At 37.9% G+C, this 22,407-nt stretch overlaps 1 protein-coding gene across 4 annotated transcripts in view; it reads left to right on the forward strand.

The window, feature by feature from the left end:
* LOC132144030 (protocadherin Fat 1-like) overlaps positions 1–22,407 on the forward strand; it is a 101,914-nt gene that overhangs the window by 72,146 nt on the left and 7,361 nt on the right. For 3 of the 4 annotated variants that reach the window (XM_059554746.1, XM_059554744.1, XM_059554747.1), the window contains exon 16: positions 21,060–22,010. In XM_059554746.1, the coding sequence (XP_059410729.1) occupies positions 21,060–22,010 (951 nt within the window). Of the gene's footprint in view, positions 1–16,103; positions 16,292–16,593; positions 16,690–16,992; positions 17,157–17,301; positions 17,347–17,454; positions 17,545–17,635; positions 17,726–17,843; positions 17,952–18,152; positions 18,267–18,346; positions 18,441–18,648; positions 18,762–18,873; positions 19,048–19,135; positions 19,265–19,357; positions 19,514–19,683; positions 19,865–19,974; positions 20,106–21,059; positions 22,011–22,407 lie in introns of those variants that run through there. The other variant, XM_059554745.1, reaches the window with a different exon arrangement.

Here is a 22,407-nt window from a genome sequence, read left to right on the forward strand (position 1 = left end):
CACAAGATTATAAAAGTTGATCTTCAGCTCAGATACCTTATGTATCGTAGAGAGCCTCCCTGGGCCGAAGTTAAACTGGCACTTGTATCCAGGGAATGGTTCACCTTTAGACATCTTCATCATCCTCGTTAGAGTCAATAGAACTATCGTCAAAAGTTTGCTCATTTAAGTTCAGTTTGTTTAGCTATCCTTCACAATATTCCTCCAGACTCCTTTCTGTGATCCTTTGTTGATTATTAGGGACTTTTATCACTTCCATTTGCTTAACAGTAGCATTGACGATAATTGATCTTAATAAAGGTAATACACAGCAAAATAATAATCCTCCTATTAATATGGCAACTCCTAAAAACATTCCTAGTTTAACGAACCATGCACCCCATGCTCCAAATTTCACATCAATCCAATCCCAAATGTGTTGGTCTCTTCCGGCATTTGCTGTAACTTCATTTCTTAATTTTTTAATTTTTGTCATGACTTCACTGAAAGCTCCTCCAGGGGCGGTGTTATTTGGGATAAATGTACAACATTGATCTCCAAACATAACACAAACTCCTCCCTTGTCTGCCAAGAGCCAATTAAGAGCCTGTCTGTTTTGCCATGTCATTCTACTTGTTGCATGCACTTGGTCGCCTAATAAGGTTAACGCCTCATCAGTATAATTAATGAATCTTTGTTGATTATAATAAATATAATTAATCCACTCTGTATTTTTGTTTGGTGTGATCCACACCAGGATTGACTCAAAACCTCCTTTTATTTCATTTCTTGCCTTAAATTTATTAGGAATTCCTCTTGGCTGTCCAATTGAGTCTAAATATACATTGGGATCTGCCTCATATCCTCTTTTAGTTCTATTGTCTTCCTTGTTCGTGCTCTGTTCTGCTCCCCATTGTGCCATGCTAACTTCTTGAAGTAATCGTACTCTTACACATATACCTTTCCATCCAACTGGTAAAGAAGGCAATAATATTTCACTTCCGCAGATCCAAAAGAAATCTGCTATTACTAATGATTGGTCTTCATAAATCTCTATTGGGGGTAAGGCTATAGTTTGATTTTCACATTTTTCAGGTGCTATCTTACTTCCTTTTGTTGTTCCGAATGCTAAAAGTTCTGGAGCTCTAGCAGGAACTCCTGATTTCCAAGAATTTTTCTTATCTATATACCAAATAATAGCACATCTTCCTTTGAATTTACCCACATCTTGGGTTCCTTTTGGTTTATGGAAACACTCATATTCTTGTTTATAATCTATGCTATACCATTTTGGAATCTCTACTTTTTGTTTTTCAATTTTTATATTTTGACCGATATCTGAATACTGACACCAGGATCCCCAGAGTGGTCTGAAGAAATAATCTGTTAGTTTAGGATTTCCTAAAAATCCTAGGCATTCAGCAATACAATATGGCCTGGTAAAATCTGTTAAATTACAAAAGTTTCTCCCAAATTTCGCACAGTTTCGGTAATCATATGGATTTGGTATGGCTATTACTTTGTTTAACGGAGATTTGGAGCACAGCAAGCAATTTTCTTTTCCTGTTTCTTTAGCTGTAAAGGCTGCCCATTTATACCATTCATTATTTTGGGCTGTATCCCATAATGCATCAATTTGACTAATGTCTTCATCACCTTGAACATCATAATCAATGTCTCTATGAATGTTGATTATCATTGGTTCTGTTGAGTTGATTACATTGTCACTTTTGTTCAAAGGTTGAAAAGTCAATGGAAGGGAAGTCAGGTTGCTTTCTATCGTTTGAGTTTGAGTCTGCATTTTGAGATGCATTAGGCATAGGATGGTCTTCAGACATGTTGTCAGACTTATTCTCTGTCCTCTCCAATTTGTCTGACAGGAGGAAAGAAGCTCTTTGTGTATCTTTTGGTGAGCTCTCGTCAGTTTGCACTTCATCATGTGTCGCTGATTTTTCCTCATTGCTCTCTCCTGCATTGTCTGGTTGACTGTTTTCCTTTCTTTCTGCCTTTCCTGTGGGAACTCTAGTACAGTGGTTTAAATGATACCAGGTTGTGCTTCCTTCCACTTGGACTGCTGTTGGAGTAGCTCTCACCACTGTGTAGGGTCCTTCTCTCCTGGGCTCATTCCATTTTCTCCGGAATACCCTCAGATAAACTTGGTCCCCTGGAACAACTGGACAGGCAGTCTCCGATTCCTCTCTGGGCTCTTTTCTTTTTTCCTGTAAATAGATAGCTTTATGTATGGCAGTTAATTTCTTCATATAAGAACGAAGTTCCATTTGTAATTGTTCTAGAGGCGGTCCTTTATAGGGACCTCTACAATATGGCACAGGCATGGGTCGACCCGTAAGCATTTCATGCGGTGTTAAATGCGTGTTCCTGTTAGTTTGCATGCGATAACTCATTAGTGCGAGCGGTAATGCATCAATCCAATTAAGTTTAGTACTTTCACATATTTTGTTTATTTTGGCTTTGATAACTCCATTAACCCTCTCCACTGACCCTTGTGATTGAGGTCTATAAACGCATCCTAGTCTCTGTTTTATTCTTAATTGTTGCAATACTTGTTTCACAGTTTTTTGTATGAATGCTGACCCATTATCTGAACTTATTTCTGATGGAATTCCAAATCTAGGAATTACCTCTCTTGTTAGAAATTTTATTACCGTTCCTGCTCCTAGATCTGCGGATGGTACTGCCTCCACCCATCTGCTAAACCTGTCTATGATAACCAGCATGTATCTTTTGCCTTGTACACGCTTTATCATATCCACATAATCGCATACAAGATGTTTAAAGGGGCCTTCAGGTGTTGGAATATGACCTATTGGTGTCACTATGCCTTTTCTTACATTGTATTTAGCACATACTTCACATGTGGACAAAAATTCATCCACCATTGCATATAAATAAGGAGACCAATATCCTTGCTGTTTAATTTTTCTTACTACTTCTCCCCTTGCACAATGGTCAAAACCATGTGCATCTGTAATAAGAATATTCAACAGTGAAGTAGGTGCAACAATGTGTCCTTCATGTGTACGCCAGATGTCCTGTGAGTCTTTTTTAGCTCCCCTTTGATGCCACATTGATTGTTCATAGGGGCCTGCTTGTTGTTGAATTCGAATAATGTCATCCAATTGAGGATGAGGTTCGATAAGCACAACAGGTGCTAATACTGCTACCTGACATCCTGAAGCTTTTTTAGCTTCTAAATCTGCTGCATTGTTTCCTTTAATGACATAGTCATTTCCCTTCTTGTGTGCTTGACATTTGATTATTGCTAGTCGTTTTTGTAGCATCATAGCAGAAATCAATTGCCCTATTTGTTCACTATGTTGGATGGGAGTCCCATCACTCTTTTTGAAACCTCTTTGTTTCCACACTGCTCCGAATAGATGACATATACGCTGAATCTGTAAAAATGTTAGCAGTTTGTCCTTTTGCTAACTGATATGCAGTTGTGAGAGCTTTTACTTCTGCTTATTGAGCAGAGCATGGCTGTACACAATGTTGTGATATTACAGATTCATATTCTTTTTTGTTTTTCTTCACTACTGAATATCCTGTATGATTTCCTTCGTGATCCCTAAAGCTAGAACCATCTACGAAGTAAGTAACTTCTGCTTCAGAAATAGGTGTTGATTCAAGATCTGGTCGTAATCTAGTAAATGCCAAGGACTCATTCACACACTCGTGAGGTTCTCCTTCAAAAGCCAAAGGAATTAATTCAGCTGGATTAACTGTCTGGCATCTTTTAATGGTAACATCTGGATATGTGAGTAATGAGGAATAGGCTAGAATTCGAGCTTGTGTCAGAACAAATTTCCCTTGTTCTATTAATTCCACAACTTTGTGATGGGTATATATAGTCACTGGGTACCCCATAGTTATTGTGGATGCTTTTTCATAAGCATAATACACTGCAGTTAAACCTTGTTGGTAACATGGTGGATATCCCTGGGCTACATTGTCTAACTTTGTGCTGTAGTATGCTATAGGCTGTTTTTTCCTTCCACTACAGGTCTTTTGCATCAATACAGCTGATGCATAACCATCAACTCTATTTGCCACATATAGATGAAACATTTTATCATATTCTGCCATTCCCAGGGCAGGGGCCTGTTGTAATTCTTTTTTTATTGCTTCAAATGCTAGTAAGGCATCTGTGTTCCATTTTAATGGATTGCTTAAATGTTGTAATCCTGCTTGTTTCATCATTTCTCTCAAAGGCCCTGTCTTTACTGCATAGTCTTCTATCCAGTCGGCACTAAAGCCAGTCATTCCTAGAAAAGTCATCATTTGTCCTACTGTCTGCGGTAACGGTGTTTTACTTATACCTTCTAACTGAGCTGGAGCTATAGCTCGTGTGCCAAATGCAATTAATCTTCCCAAGTATTCCACTTGAGGCTGGCAATACTGCAATTTGTTTTTAGACACCTTGTGTCCTCCTTGTGCTAATTTTGTCAACACCTTAATTGAATCTTTGTGACATTGTTCTAGTGTGGTAGAACAGATAATTAAATCATCCATGTATTGTAATAGTGTACCGTCTATTACGAGGTCTTCTAAATCAGCCTTAAGAATCTTGTTGAATATATGTGGTGAATGTTTATATCCCTGAGGAATTCTAGAATATGTATATTGTTTATTTCCAAATGTAAATGCAAATAGATATCTACTCTCTTCTGCAAGCGGTACACTGAAGTAGGCAGAGCAAAGATCAATTACAGTAAAGTATTTGGCATCAGGAGGGACATTTGTCAGTAAAGTGTGCGGGTTTGGTACCTCAGCTGGCATATCTTCCGTTATTTCATTTATTGTTCGTAAATCATGAACAAGTCGCCATCTGTTTTTGTCCGATTTGATTACAGGCATAATTGGAGTGTTACAGTAACTAGTAGTTTCTATCAATACTCCTGCCTTCACTAAGCCTTCAATTGTGTCTTTTATTCCTGCTTCAGCATCTGCCCGTAAAGGATATTGTGCTTTTCTAGGTAGACGTGCATTTGGCTTAAGTTGAACTCTTACTGGATTTGCTGATTTTATTAATCCAATATCTGTGTCATGCTGAGACCATAGTTCAGTTGGTACCTGACACTCCATTTCCTTAAATAATTCAGTCTCAGTTGTGTTTATTAACTCAGATGCTGTAGTCATCTGTGTCTCTTTCTTTTGGCTGATAACTACTTCCTGTGGAATTCCCAGCAAACTGGTTGCACACAAAATTTTGATGTAATTTTTGTCAGCTGAATGAAAAATTAATTGGTTTTCTGTTGATTCCCATTTGCTTTGTTCTGCCCTTTTTATCATTGGTCCTAAATCTTTTGCTTCCCAACTTTTTCCTACATATACTGCAATATGCGGGACAGAGTTATTTACATTGAACCATTTTTTGACAACTTCACCTTCTGGTATGTTTAAAGCTGCTCCCTTTTTACCTATGATGATGTACTGGGAGACTATCTCAATCCGCTGTCCTTTTGTTTCTTTTTGCCATTTCTGTTCTATTTTTTCATCGCTTTCTTGATCATACATCATTGTGCAATGAAATTCAGACTTTGATAGCTGTGCTTCAGGTATCTGTGCTTCAATAAACTTTCCCCATTTATTGACTGTCTGTCTCACATCTTGTTCTATCTGTCCTATCCAATAAACATTTGCTTTTGGCTCTGCAACCATCATTTGTGTTTCTGTTCCTATTGCATCAATATATATTCCTTCTGGAGAACACCAAATTTGTAGTCCTAATTTACATAATGCATCTCTTCCTAACAAATTAATAGGAGTTTGATTTGATACCAGAATGGGCATTGTTATACTTTGATATTTTGTTTGTAGACACACTGGAGCTGTTATGGGAATCAATTGCATTTTTCCCGAGAATCCTATCGTCTTTGCAAATTTTCCAGACATGGGGAGATGTGAAGCATATTTCAAATTAATGCAAGTTAGATTTGCGCCCGTATCAATCATCATCGGAGTATCTTTTCCCTCTATTTTAATATGCATAATAGGCTCTTGATCAGCTTTTGTTGATAAAATTGGAAGCTGACTCTCCCCTTTAGGATTCTCTGGGCACCCCTAATAGCCTGGATGTGGACCTCCCCAAGGGTTTACTGGACCCTGCACTGGACCCTGATTAGGCTGTTGCCAGCTCACCTCCCTTCCACCTTGAGGTTGCTGTGACCATTGACGAGTTGGACAGTCAGCTTTATTGTGCCCGGGCTGTCCACAGCCCCAGCACAGACTTGGAGGCATGCTTCTGCCTCTGCCTCTGCCTCTTTGGACTTGCTGTATGGGGTTTTTTCTCCATCCCATCTGTCCTGGCTGTTGAGTATAAACATTTATTATGGGCACAGAGTTCAAGTGTTCATTTGGAGGGACTGCTGTAAGTGGGCTTGACTGAAGAGTTGGTTGTGGAGCAATTACTGGAGGCATTATAGTCATTTGTTCGGCTGCTGCATTGGTTACTGAAGCTTGAATATTTTTCTTATTTTTCTTTGTGAATTCTTCAAGCTGTAATTGAGTTAGTTTACGTTGTAACTCTTTCTCTTGACTTTTGAGTTTTTGTTCATTTTTTCTGTGTTGTTCCACTGCATGAGACACATGGTCGCAAAACTCTTTGTGTGTTTTAGAAGTTAAACCGACCACATCCTCCAGCTTGCTTTTTACTGCTGGCGGCATAGCATCAATCACAGCTTGCCTAAACAATGTTGCCATTAATGGGTCTCCCTCGGGATCCCCCTCAGTTTCTTGTTTCCACCTTTTCAACTGTTTCTGTACATATGTGGTTGGATTCTCTGCATCCCCGATTTCTTCTCCCTTCAGTGATTTAGGATTCAGTCTGATCGGATACTCCGCACGCAATGCCTGCCATACTTCTGGGTGGAATGCATCAAAAACAATCCCATCCATATTATGAGAGTTCACTGCTCTGTTTAGAGTCGTTGTAAGGAGAATTTCATCCATCTATGTCCTTCCAATAATTTTAGCCAGTAGAGCTTTAACATCACCAATGGACAATAGCTTTCCCATTGTTTCCTCCTCAAACATATGAATAAATTTGCCCGCGCCCTCATTTATATCAGGAAGGCGAGTGACAAGCCCCTCAAGATCCTGTGAAGCCCAGGGGACATACTGTCCCTGCTCACCCTTGATTAAAATTGGGAGCTGTGCGGCCAGTGGTCTAAGTGTCCCTTTTTCTCTGCCCTGTTCCCATTTACCGTTATCAAGTAACTCCTCTGCCTGATTCTCATCCTCACTACCATAGAACAACTTACTCTTACCTCTCTCCAACTTATTTACCTCTTGTATCTTTTTCCCTGATTCTCTAATTTTCTCTTCCATTTCTTCTTCCATAGCTTGTACTTGTGCTACAATATCGCTATCTTTCCTCCTCTTTTTTTCTAATCCTTCCTCAAACCAGGTTTTATCTACCTGATTAGCTTTCATTTTACGTGCTTGCCTGTAACAATCAAGATGCAAGCTTTCTGCAATTTCCTTTCTGGGTTGCCTCTGTGTTTTTACAGCTTGTTCCTCTCTATCATCCATCTCTATCTGCCCTTCTAACTCTAGTTCTCCTGTTACTTCCACTGTTCCCTTGAGTATTGGGAACTCTCCTTGTACTGGCAAATAGGGGGGAGGCTCTGAAAATAACTTTTCTTTTCTCATGTTATCTTTCTCTGCCCCCTTCAGCCTGTTTTAGACTCTTCAACATATCCTCACCTTCTTTTTTAAACAGGGCAATTACTTCTTTCTCTTTTTCCCTCTTTGTTTCTCTTTTTTCTCTTTTCATATTGATGCTTTTAGTTTTATAGTTTTTTATCAGAGTTTCCATTTCCCCACAGAATGCCACATCAAATGTCCCTTCCTTTGGCCATTTTGTCGTCATATTTTTTGTTCTCTTCTGCCATTTTTTTTGAGATTTTGTTTATTTGCTCTTTACACAGTGGATATTTTAATCCAATTATTTCCACTGGTGTGGCTGCCATATCTTTATTTATATTATTACCATCAAAAATCTACTTTTTAGTTTTATATAGTAACTTGGTTACAATCTTTTCTTTTCCTTTCACTTAATTTAACTATTTTTTCTTTACCAATTTCACCCTACTTTTTATTCTTTACTATGTGTCATACCTCTTTGAATTTAGTTTTTTATTTTGTCTCATGCATTTACACTTTTTTATATTATTTGACTGTCTATTTTATTATCACTTTTTAGATAACAATTTCTAACCATAATTCTTTATTTTTTACTTCTCTTTCCTTTTTTGTCCACCCCTGTAATACAACTTTAATGTAGACACTTCATCCCTTGCTCCCACTCCCGCTGCACTGGGCTCAGAGAATTTTCTCCCCTTTCACACAAACATCCAAAATACAAAAACCTATTCTAGATCTTGATTCAAACTTTATTGATACTATTTTCCTAAACTCATTCACACTTTCTACACTCTTTATCGAGCCAGAGTGCTTATTCTTGCATATTCTTTTTCCCTTTATCTAAGGGATAATCAGTCATTAATTGTCCTTTTATTATCAAGGCTCATCATACATTCATCCCTCTCAAGTGGATCTGGGTTGAGTCCAATTCTGCCGGGTCACACCGAAGTGACGGTCCAGGAACGGTGCTCAACCCTTACCCACCCAATACGGAATTTATTTGTTCATACATTCATCATCGTTCACACATTCATTCGTCCGGACACAGTTACATCCACACAACAAAACACCGCTCTCCCTAGAGCATCCTTAAGGGCCCACCCGTTCAGACCTTTGAGACTTTTCACTTTATACTTTCTCAAAGCGGTATCCGTGGGGCTTTTCCTCGCGAATCCTTAACTAATCTGCTTCTCCGTTTATTACTGTCCTTCCTAGGCCCAGTTCTCCAATAAACACAGACCACTGCATACAATGTCTTTCTGCCTACACCATTTTTGTTTTAAATTAAGGTTACCTTCCAAGGCTTTCCTATTAATAAACCAAATATGTGCATGCAGTTATTTCTTCTGGAGTAAAACCCCCTTTTTTTTATTTAGATATCCTATTATTTTCTAAATTTGGAAGAGCAGATTTTAAATGTCCTTACCACTCAGAACTGACCTCAACCAACACAAACGAATTTTATAAGCAAAAATGCTTACCGTATTTTATGGTAGCCACCCGGTTGTGTTGATCATCGGTCAGCTCAAAAGCGGCTGTCCACTCTGCTGCTCTTTTCCAGTCCCATCTGGGGTGCCAAATCTGTGGTGTCGTCTGCCCGTTCTCTGAAGAATCACACTCAGTCAGGGATTTTTCTCTCAGAAGAAAAGACTTTATTTTACAGAAAATAAAGCCGAGAGTCCTTGCAAGGAGATCTCCCGAATGTTATTTGGTATCTCCTTATATACATTATATGGGGCGGTTCCACATAGTCAAACTTTTCCTTATGATTACAATTTTAATACCTCCCTAGAGAGGAGAGGCCCCCTGCTTGATTTATTCTAAACAAAGGCCCTGTATGTATGTCTGACCATATGTTTCTCTTCAGTTTTGTACATTCCAGCACGTAGCTTTCTATTACCTATAAGATTATAATGGAGTAATAACTAGCAACTAAAATGGCTAGATTTACATTGATTATATACTTGTTTAATTAAAATCTTACTAATAAAAATCTTCCACACAAGGAACCACAACTCCATCGGTGACAGAATGGAGAAAAAACCTTGGGAGAAACCAGGCTCAGTCGGGGGGCCAGTTCTCCTCTGACCAGACGAAACCAGTAGGTCAATTCCAGGCTGCAGCAAAGTCAGAAGAATCATCAATATCAGGTGCAATATTAGTGCTGTGAAAATTACACTCCCCCCATTAAGCCTGTCCTGTTGAAGCTACAGTCAAGTGTTTTTGCACAGTCTGTAGGGCAAGATGTGACATCAGCATAAATTTGGTTTCACTGTGACCTTTTTAACCTGTATTAGTGGGGGGGGGAGTATAATTTCCACAGGTGCAATATTAGTGCTGTGAAAATCACACTCCCCCCACCAAACCTGTCCTGTTGGAGCTACAGTCAAATGTTTTTGCACACACAGTCTGTAGGTCAAGATGTGACATCAGCATAAATTTGGTTTCACTGTGACCTTTTTAATCTATATTAGTGGGGGGAGTATAATTTCCACAGGTGCAATATTAGTGCTGTGAAAATCACACTCCCCCCATTAAACCTTTCCTGTTGGAGCTACAGTCAAATGTTTTTGCACACACAGTCTGTAGGGCAAGATGCAAAGGCACTGTCAAATAATAAATACTGATCGTACAATAAATATTGCGTGATAATAATAATACCTTAGATATTATTATTAATAATACATATTATTTTACGAGAACTAAATTCTAACTAAATTCATCCTAGTTTAACAAACTAAATGTGATTAAATATCAGTTTAAATGAAAAGCAGGTTTTATAGGAAGAGCATTGCGAGATGATAAAGTTGGTGCAGTTAATAATTTAAGTGTAAAACTTGCACTTTTACTTTGGAAATTGCGGTTTAATTCCGTTGACGACCTTCTCCAGTCGGCATGGTTGCATCCGTTAGCTGCTTGTTAATCAGACAACGTTTCTATGTTCGTTCTTGGTGCCAACTGCAAAAAACGATCAATAAAAGGCTTATAATAAACCGCTGAAGGTTTAACTGCAAGCGCTGCGTTCAAATGTGTGACGCGCGTGCACGCGAAGGGGAGTGCGATTTGTCCGGGGAGTCAGATTTCGGTACAACAACGGAAACGCAGCCCAGGTTAGAGTCCTGCACGGGTTCGACGGGTGACCCGCAAATTTGGCTGAAACGGGTGAAAAATATCCAACTGTGTCGGATACGGGTGCGGGTCGGGTCGGACACAGGGGAAACACGGGTCTAAACATGGGTTCAAAACCGTCACGTGCAAACGTAAAAAAAGAGCCTACGTTCCACTTTAAAAAAATCACAACCGCGCGAACGGCTGCATGAGTCATTAGTTAACAGACGTAACATATCAGCCAGCTGTTTTTTTTTTCGTTGTTTTTGTTTTTGTTTTACGTTTATATATATATATATATATATATATATATATATATATATATATATATATATATATATATATAAACAGAATCTGAATTAAAATGTGTTTGATTTAAGCCTATTTCAAAATTTGTGTCATAAAATTATATCGGCATACAGCTCAACTAACGCGATCGTTATAAAGGTGTTTAAACAACAATACACTTCCACTTGCATGCATTTGACAATCGGAATATCAGATATTTAATTCCATAACTAACACATTTGTGAATATGGGCCTATACCTAGGCTATCCAGGGTTGTTGCTGTTTTTTTAATTGCATCTGAAAATGACTTTGTGCAGCTCATTCACATGCGCGCTCTGGCGCAGATCCGCCTCTCGCGATGCTCAGCTATGAACGCTTTAAAAATCCGACTGATTATACATTCATAAATCAGTCAATTTTGTATTTTATTATGAGATATTTTAGTCTAATGTGATCAGTGACTCAAGCACTGATGGACCAAAGAGCACGTATTTCGACATTTGCTTTAAAAACGTGAATTATAAATTCTCAGAAAAGGCCTTTAATACCAATATATTGAAACGTCTGTTTATATACTCCATTAATAAAGGAGTCCAGCCATTGGAAAAATATCAGTCCACATGCGTTTTATATTTAATATGAGGGAAATAGACATGCATGCAAGCCTGACACAAAACAATATTTAACTTTTAGGTAGCAAAATATTTTTTAGTAATTCTGTAAATTACACTAAGGTTATTACATTGTCTGTTTTTTTACATTGTATATTTGCTTCTTATTTATTAAATACGGACAATTGATTGATAAAACATTGATCAAAATTCAGATAAAATGTATAAAAATACGAATATCTTTTAAAAAGAGTTTTCCATAAATAACTTCTGTATGACCTGGCAATAAAATTAGACAAAAGTGTGTCTAATGTGATTGGCTTAACTGATTTGATTTCGGGTGCGGGTCGGGTGTCGGTTCTATTTTAAGCGGGTCGGGTCGGGTGCGGATTTTAATCAGTGCTGCTGTCGGAAAACGGGTCGGATGCGGTTTTAAGCACTGCGGGTACGGGCGGATGCGGATTTACAAAATCGGACGGACCCGTGCAGCTCTCTGGCCCAGGTATGATGCGTTTCATGCATGAGATTCCAAAGCGCTCTTCTTCGGTCAGAACCATGGAGAGCGATCGCGGATAGGTCTGTCCTATTCACCGAAACTTTTAACAATGCAACAAAATATTTAAAGAGCATCAAGCTATTTAACATCTATATTATGTATATGCACAGATAATATAACAGTGAGTAGGCTATATTAGTCAATATTTTTATTAGGTTAAGCAGTGATTGGATAACATTTTTTAATTTTTTTTATTTAACATTTTTAATTTAAGGCCCACCCACAATTGCTCTGGCCCATCCAAAACTGAAATCCTGGCGCCGTGCCTGGGCCACACTGAGCCGTGCGTAACGCCCACAGACGTAAAGTGAATGAGACAGAGGCTGTCCTGTACTGTCTGAAATGGTTAACTCTGTGGCCATGCATGTGAAAAACAGATTTAACTAATCATAAAGTCAATAAGGATACATAACACAGGCCTCACTAAAACAAAATAAATTATTATTTTAAAAGATTGACTCAAAAGAATCATTTGTTCACGAATCGGATCATGAACTTCTATTACCGAGTCAAAGATGATCTATTATTGAACAAATAAATCTCAAATCTCAAATCTCTTATTATCTCAAATAAATAAAGACTTCAAGTTCATCTGTAAAGCACATAACTGCATGCAAAAGTGTGAGTTCTAGGAGAATATTTGTGTAGTGGTGAGCATGAATCGCTCATTAGGAATCGCTAAATGAACAGCTGCTGCACGCAGGTTTTTTATTTTTTTTTCAAAGAAGGATCAGTTACCCTATTGATTAAAATCCCCAAACTGTATAATTAAATATTAAATTAATAAATGACATCAAAACAGGGGCGGATGCGTTATGATGTGGTGGGCTTCTGTGGGCCAGAAAGTCCAGGGCCACTTTTTGGCCCCAGTCCGCCCCTGCTGTCTGGAATGCCAGATCCTGTGGGAGGAGATGTAAGAGGATTAGTGAAAGGTAGGTGCAATGCGTTCATGTCCTTAGACATTACTGGATCCCTCTCTGCTGTCATAAACTAACCACCCAAGTCATCCAGCACCTAGGGGCAGAGGCCGTCCTCGTATCTTTCGGTCAACTGAAACCATCCATGGAGTGGGGGGAGGGGGGTATTGTAACAGAGTCACCATCAATGGCAGATAATCCAGCTCCACCCATTTATTCACAATCCCCTGAGTACTGATTCATTGCACCTGTTCACCCTCATAAACACACAGCATTTAAGCCACCACTCTGCACTTTCACATTGTCTGGTATTGTTGTTCACTAAGTGTCAACTTGCCCGGCTCCTTACCTTGGATACTTACCTGCCTTTATCATTATCCCTCTTCAAGCTACACCTCTATACCTACTCCATCTGTGGCAGTACACCAGCAACCTACAAAGGGAATCCCAGTTATCTCAGCTATGTTGCCATTATATCAAGATCACCAACTTACCATCTTCTTCCCTTGCTTACTTAATGTACCTCAGTTATTTAAATAAACCTTGGATTGCACCTGTGTTATCTCTGGTTTTGCTTACAATATGCATAATGTAAAGCATGTTGGTATAACTGTGGTTTTACTTTGAAACCCTTTATTATATAAAATCATGAAGATAAGTTATAATCCCTGTTATACATTTTGTTCAGTGTGCAATTCTTGATTTGCTGTGTGATATTGGTATAACAAATATTGTAGTTGATTCTGATAATTGTAAAGGACTGATAAGATAGTAATTGTGTTGAAATTAGCAAATAACAATACATTTTAAAATTATTTCATTGAGATTCCCAGCTGTGCAGGGTGTGAATTAGTCATTGTTATCATGTCTCTTTACAGAAGCCATATTTTGAATCTATAGGGCTAATCTTTGTTAAAAGGGGTTCTTGCTAAGTATTTCTACCTAGCAAAGGGACAATGGCTTGAGAAAGAAAGGTGAAGATCCCTGATAAATAGTTGGAAAATTGTACAATGTTTAAAACTAGTCAATAGTTCTGAAGCAAAGTTGGTGGTTTCACTCAAATTTGGAATGTTAGGTTTTATTGTGAAGTGGTTCACCACCTTAAAAGTTTGAGAACCACTGAACTAGAATATATTAAAATTATTGCAAGAGAAGAGGATTGAGTACAAACTCAAAACAATGTCAGTAATTAAATCTAGGTTCAAGTCATCTCAAATACCCCCCCCCCCCCCCCCCAAAAAAAAAAACTTGTAACTTCAACTTCTTTCCAGAATATCCCTCTCACATCAATTCAGCATTATTGGCCTCTACATGAAGCACCCTTGATACCTGCTTACAGCAGAGGCTATACAGGTATATAATGACTTAAGTGCCAAATATCGTTAAAGATCAGATACAAATGTTCACTCATTTGTGAACAAAAAATAAAATAAACAATAATAAAACATTCTCAAATGCAAAATGTGCTTCACTTACCAAGATGGTATCTGCATTGGTTTGTTATGAGATAAAAACTGATTAAACTTGTTTCTTCTCTGTTAACAGAAATTCAGGATCTAGATAGATAAAGCACTTCACTGTAACAACAAACTCATTGAGTATAATTCATTAAGTATATATTCATTAATCATTCATTTGTAACAAATTCTTACTTATAATTTTGTCCTGTGTGTCATTAGAGATTCTCAGCATTCAGGATTCCCAGACTCCAGTAACAAGATGTGACTGAGGATGACAGTGATATCAGTGGATTGGAATGATATTTTATTAACAGAACAATTCACAATGAAGAATAGTGCAAACAGTAGAGCATGGTTTGAGCATGCTTGCAAAGGTTGTATAAATGTAAATAAATGCAGATTTAATAAAAGCTTTTAATCACAATTGGCCCAAATTTGGTATAAAATTATATGTTAAGTACATTTAAATTAGTTAAATTGCCAGGAAACTTATCAAATAAATTATAATTTTGTACAAATTCTCAAATGTGTGGCAACTCTTTTTTTGTTTCTTTTTTTTTTTTTTTAAATATGCATTCTCTTTGATATTGAGCTTTGAAATATTTACCTTCAATATTTGACCAGTGTTTATGATAATATTTTTTGTGACAATAATAATTTTTAATTTCTGTAAGGAATGGAAAATGTATAGTTACTGATTAGCTGCAATAAGCTGCAATGAAGGATGTGTTCCACTTTGTTTTTTCATGCCCCTCCCTCACAGACTTCCTCCTTGTTGACTCAGATGTACAGTATATATATAAAACACTGGTCCTGAAAAATAAGGAACATAACTAGTAAGCTTTGATACACAGCAGACCAGAATGTGAGTTATTCATTGTTGTCAAGTATCTTTCCAGCCTGTTCAATGTCAGGCCAAAGTCCAGCATAAAAGTCTTTTGATTTATGACAATAACTGAGTGGTTATTATTAAGGAAGCAATAGTACTGCAAAAAAAGATCAAATCCCAGATATGAACTTATATCATCCTACAGGGGTTGGTTTTACTATAATCAGCAGTTGACTGTTCAGTATTCATCTTATGACCTCACCAATTTATGAATAAATTAAGTTAAATATTGATTAAATAATTCCTTTATGTGACAAGAAAGAGAGCACAGAGGAATATGAAAAACATAAAGCACAGCGTATGAAGTCAGTTACCAGACAACACCAAATATGCAGCTCATTGGTAATTTGACATTAAAATGTTGCAACTGTCCAATCAGAATGAAGTATTCTGGAAGGCTGTATACTGATAAAAAAGAATAGAAGTGACTAAAACCATTGCATGGGAAGAAATGACAAAATTTGATAAAGTAAAGGTTGATATCAAAGGTTCAAATTTTAGATATCCTCAAATAAACTTGTAACATCAACTTCTTTCCAGAAAATCCCTCCCACATCATTCCTGCATTATTGGACTTTATGAAGCACCTTTGATACCTGCTTACAGCAGATACCATATCTGTTTATGACATACAATAAAGAACAGCTCAGAGAGAGATGTTACACAAGAAATAGTCGTTCTCTTCACTGCCAGGCTTCATAATACAAGCTGTGCTGACAGCGCATTACAGAAAAGATGGCCTCATTTTCAATTTCTTTATATTCTCTATTTATTTTAGCGTTTCTGCATCTCCATAGCGTACTGAGTGATACTGGTAAGTCAAATTTCTGTCTGTCTAATAAAGTAAAATGCTTGTCAAGATTTAACAGGAAGTAATGTGACTTAATATTTGTAAAATAGTTATATTTCAAAGTGATAAAATATTTTATTCCATGAGTTTTAAACAAGTCATATTCAATATACGACCAGATACTGTTGATTCGATTTAGAATGACAACTGAAGCTCGTCACCAGCAAAAACACTGAAAATAAAAATGATGGCCAATTTTAAAACTGCCTGTTTAAATAGTTTTTATGTTTTGTGTGATTAAATGTTGTTTGTCATATTGAATGTAGGCTTTCAGCCGTCTGTTAAGTCTTTAAGCCAATCACAGATAAACTGTGCGACTGGAACTAATGTCAATGTAGGGAGCGTCCAGGAGGGATATGAAGGTGAGATATGCTAACATATTGTTTACAATATTACATTTGTCTTTTCACTTTTGCAAGAAAACTTTTGTGTTGTTATAATTATTAGTAGTATTATAGATTTATACTACTCTGAAATGTTTATATTAAAATATTTCAAAATATATTTGATCATATATAATATATGATCAAATATATTTTGAATATATTGAATATATACAAGTGCTGTTGCTTTTAAGCATTGCAAGAGTAATACAAGAACAATCAAAATGATTCTGATTGTGTGTTAGAATACATATTTAAATGTGTATTTAATCTGGTTTAAAGGTGAAGTAGAGACTCTCACTAATATCGGACCTAATGATCGTCTGGTGCTGGAGTCATATCTCTTTCCTGTTGGTTTGGAGTTTGTGGAGCTGATTTATTCTGAAGGAGATTCAACCGCTTCTGTACGAACCAGAAAACCACTGGATGCTGATAAACTAAAGGAGGTTTGTTCCAGCTTTACTGATTCATTGAGTTAGTAGAGTGTCAGATAGTCTCTGTTTTAACTAAGCTTTCTTTACCAATTCTGACAAAGCTGATAAAATTGCATCATTATTTTTTTTTCACTCTTTGTATGTTTATTTCTTCTAGTTTGGAGAGAAATTATATTATTCAGTCACCTGCTTGAACACAGGGGTATGTTTATTTATTTAAACCATACCATCATAAAATAATTCAAAGCATTATAGAAATAAAGATCCAGCACAAAAACTTTGACTATGAAGTCTTCATTATTCATTTCAGCTAAAAAACATCCGGACGGTAGACATTCTGGACATCAATGACAACCCTCCGATCTTCCAGAGCAAATCATACAGCGACACAGTGTCAGAGGTGTGTTTAATGTCACGTCTCCATACAGCTGTAGTGTGTTTGGTCACTGAGTGATCTCACATCTCTTAGTAAACCCTGTTTTTTGCTCCAGACGACGACTGTGGATTCAGATGTGCTCAGGGTGAGGGCTGACGATGCAGATGTGTCTCCAGAAAACAACAGAATTACATATTCTATACTGGTGAGCCATGAACAACTCTCATGAATTTGATACAATAAGCTGCACTGTGCAACCGCTATGTAAGCTCAACTTGTGTCCATATCCTCATTTTAATTGGTCACTTCCACTCTATTAACAGCCTCCAGTACCAGATGAGTTTGAAGTGAGAGGTGATGGTAACATCAGGTTGAAACAACGTCTGAACTACAACAATGCTCAACAGTACATCTTCACTGTGAAAGCTGAAGTAAAAACAAAACCAATGACAACCTATGCATCCATCTTACTTTGATTACTAAACTTCAAAGTGCTTCTCTAGTAGTCTATTCTTTGAAGAAATAGTCCACACAAAAAGGAAACTCATTTATGGAACCCAAAATGTTTAGCAGAATGTCCAAGCTGCTTTTTTCCATATAAAACAGTAACACAACACAATGTGTCTTTGCAGGATAAGGAAGGACTCAGTGACACAACAACAGTTACAATAACGGTTGAAGATTTTGACAATCTAAACCCTTATTTTGATCACAGTCTCTATAAAGCATCTATTGAGGAAAACCAGGTAAACAATGAGGAGAGAAGACCAATTCTTAAAACACCTCTGAGCACACAAAATAAACCCTCTTTTCTGTTCATTTCCAGGCAGGACAATTGTCAGACGTCACTCCTGAGGAAATAAAAGCTCAAGATGGTGACACAGGCATCAACGAGCCAGTCGTTTACAGCATAACAGCAGGTACTGTTAACAGAAGATTTACAACACATAAGACTCATTTTGAGTCTGATAATATGGAGGGATATAAAAATCAACCAAACAACAGTCAAACACTGTAAAAAGCAATTGATAAAACAAGTACTTTACACCCCTAATAATATACTTACATTTGAATATTCTTAATTAAGTTTCTGGTAATAAAGTGCACATACCCACATTCTTGTTCCAGTCTTTCCAAATGAATATCAGAGCAACTTTGAAATTGATCGAAACAGTGGCGTCATCTCTGTGACGACAGCTTTAGACAGAGAGGAAATTGACCAGATAACAGTTAACATACAGGTATAAGACGTTTCTAAAGACATTCATTTAAAACGTTGATGTTATGAATCTGAAGAGATTTCAGTATTTTGATTCTTCATGTTTTCTCATCAATGTTTCATTGTAAAAACAGGCAGCTCAGCAGGATGATGTCAGTAAAACAGCAAACGCTGTGGTGTCTGTCACCATTAAGGACATGGATGACAACCTGCCCAAATTTGACCAGGATCAATACACAGAGTCTATTCTGGAAAATTCACCACAGGACCAGTTTGTGCTTCAGACTAGAGTCACTGATCTAGACCTGGTACTGTTCCTGAAAACCTTGCTGTCTGTTTGTACAAATAAAATAAAAACTGAGAAAATAATTTACCAAGTGACCTCTTTCATCCCAGGGAGGATTTGTGGGAACAATCCGGATTATTCCAGAGACTGTCCCTTTTTCAATCAGCCCTGATGGAATAATTCGGGTGAAAAGCTCAGGGGACCTAGACAGAGAAACCACAGCTAGCTTCAGTTTTCAAGTAATAATAAGGCTCATTTTATCATTAAATATAAATATGAATATTGTGCAATGAAAAATTATGAGACACCAATTTTGTTTTCAAAATCTAAAGGTTGAAGCACAAGAAAACCCTCCTTCTAGCAGCAAAGCAACAGCAGATGTGACCATTACCTTGCTGGATGAGAATGACAACAGTCCACAGTTTACAACTTCCTCGTATGAGGGCAAAGTTTTCAGCAACCAGACTGTTGGAATGCAGGTTGTCAAGGTGATGAATCATTGATTTGTCGAGTCATTTAAATGTTTCCCAGCACAATCAGTATTTTAGTACATTTTCAGAGATTGTGGAACCATAATGTCATTATAAGATAACTACTTTTCCATAAACGGTGGAAAGAAGTTGTATACTAACTAAACATACATACATTTTCATGTTAGGTCGAGGCAGCAGACCTGGATGAAGGTCCAAACGGGGAAATCAGCTACTCCATTGAGTTTGGAAATGAGAGAGGTCATTTTGAAATTAATGAGAATAATGGGGAGATTACACTAATTAACCAAATTGACCTGGTGGACAATACAATCCTTGAGTTTGCACTCTATGTGACTGCAAAAGATGGTAAGTTTTCAGATCTAAGTATTTTGGCAGACATTTGATGTAGGCCAATATGGCTGTGGAAACTTTACTTTTGGCTTAAAAACCACTGCACTTTCTTTTCATACTATTAGGGGGTGCTATAAGCAGATCAACTGCTGCAATTGTGAATGTCAAGGCACCTGGAGAGTCTCATCCTCAGTTCCTTCGTGACACCTACCAGGGACAAGTAGATGAGGATCAGGAAGACGCAGATATTGTGAAGGTCCTTACAGCACAAACAATTATCTTATAAGAGCTTATTTTCCAAGGCACTGTCTCTGTAACTGATATAAAAGCCTTTGATGATGATAATAGTCTGCTGAATTAAAAAAAAAACGAAGATATTTTCACTAGACTTGGTACACTTATGTATGGGCTCTCAGTCTGAGGACACATGCAATAAACGGTAGAGCTTGGCCACTTGGTGGTGCTATAACAGGAAAAAATATAAAATAATCTGTAAAGCCTCTATTTTCCACTGAGCGGTACGGTACGGTACAAGTACAGTACGATTCGGGATGGTTGGCCCTTATCTGGCTTGCATTTCCACCAACCGTAGCTTTACTTGATAAGTGTGGTCTATGCTGGAAAGTAACGATTGACGTCATTTTCGAGCGAAGAAGAAAGCATGACATTGTCTTGTTTGTATGTGTGTGAAAATATTACATTTTAAAATATACAGTTATATTTTTGTGTTTGCACACTCCGATGTCTACAAGCCCCACCACACACATGAGCAGCATCTCAGAACTAATGAAGGAGATGCTTCATTCCCCTTGTGTGCAGTTTGCTATTTTGGTACTATTCACAACTTCTGACAAGGAAAACCAAATAATTGCATACCGTACTGCACTGTACTGAACCATACTGCTCAGTGGAAACGAGGCTTTAAAATCAATTCATTAGTCCAATCCACTTTAACCTACTGACATAAAAGGACCATCAAAGTAGTCCATACGGCTTATGCACTATATTCCAAGACTTCTAAAGTTATTCAACTGCATTGTGTGAGGAACGTACTGAAGAATCGTTATCTACTGAAAATCAGAAGACTTGGAATAAAGCATGCATTTCTTTAAATGTTAATCAATTTTGAGTTCTCACATACAGTAATAAAGACAGTGGAAATCTTGTAAATAGTCTAACCATGGAACAATATGGACTCTCTCATTTATAGGTTGACTTCCTGTCCCTTGAACCTATAGTTCCTGTCATCTTAAAGGTTGAGAGTGACGCTGACAAGTTCTCCATAAACCAGGATACAGGTGTTCTCTCGACCAAAGTCAAACTAGACTTTGAGGAGAAGAGCAGCTACACTGTGCAGGTGTCGATATCGGATGGTACTAACCGGGATGAGACATCAGTCTTGGTTGAGGTGCTGGACATCAATGACAATAGTCCAGTGTTTGAAAGTCACCCTGCTACTGTCCCAGTACCAGAAGATCACAAGGTGGGAGATGAAGTGACGTCCGTAAACGCCACGGATGCAGATTCAGGGTTTAATGGTGAAGTGCGATACACTCTCCTAGGAGGTGCTGGGAGATTTAGTGTTGACCAAGAAACAGGAGTGATAACCCTAGCAGCTCCCCTTGACAGGGAGACCCAAGATGAGTACAGCTTAGTGATCACTGCCCAAGATCAGGGTCGCCCGTCACGTTCAGCTACCACCACTATGGACATCTCTGTGACTGACATCAACGACAATGCTCCCATATTTCCTGAACAACAGTATGAGACCGCAGTGTCCGAGCATGCTGAAGTAGGAACAAATGTCATAGACCTCATGGCAACAGACAAAGATGACGGTGAAAATGCTATCGTGACTTATCACATTGTCAAACAGGAGCCTTCTTCAACACCACTCATCTTTACCATTGATGAAGAGTCTGGCTCCATAAGCCTAGCTGGAAAACTGGATTATGGCAAAGTAAAGAGTTACACTCTAGAGGTGGAGGGACGAGATGGAGGAAACCCTGTTCTCACTGGCAGTGTTTCTGTAACAGTGTGGGTTGAGGACGTAAATGATAAAGCTCCTGTGTTCAGAAAGGACCAGTATGACGTGTCCGTCTATGAAAACCTTGCAGGTGGAACTGCTCTGGTGTATTTGGAGGTTTCAGATGAGGATGAGGTAAGAAAAGTAGATGCTAGAACGGCATTGGTTGTTGTACAAACTTATAGTATTCTGACAAAATTTAGTAACTGCCTAGCAATGCCTCTAGCAACCACCCAGAAAACCTAATCTAATCTGCTCTAAACATGAGCAACCATATAGCAACGCACTATATACATCCTGTTAAGCAGTTTCAGATGCTCTGAGTGGTTTCTGAGACTCGTCATTCTTGCAGCTGCATAGAAACCACTCAGAGCATCTTTGGACCTTCTCAGCAACACTCAACTTTCACCCAGAACAAACCTCAGCCTGACACAATCCAATCCCTTTAGAGCACAATTTCTTCTGAGGTGGGCCTGAGTCAATATGCTTTTCAGGAGGCCCAGAAACCAGAGCAGTGCCCCTGATCACCCCT

Source organism: Carassius carassius, chromosome 7, assembly GCF_963082965.1.
Source record: "Carassius carassius chromosome 7, fCarCar2.1, whole genome shotgun sequence".
Taxonomy (NCBI): Eukaryota; Metazoa; Chordata; class Actinopteri; order Cypriniformes; family Cyprinidae; genus Carassius; species Carassius carassius.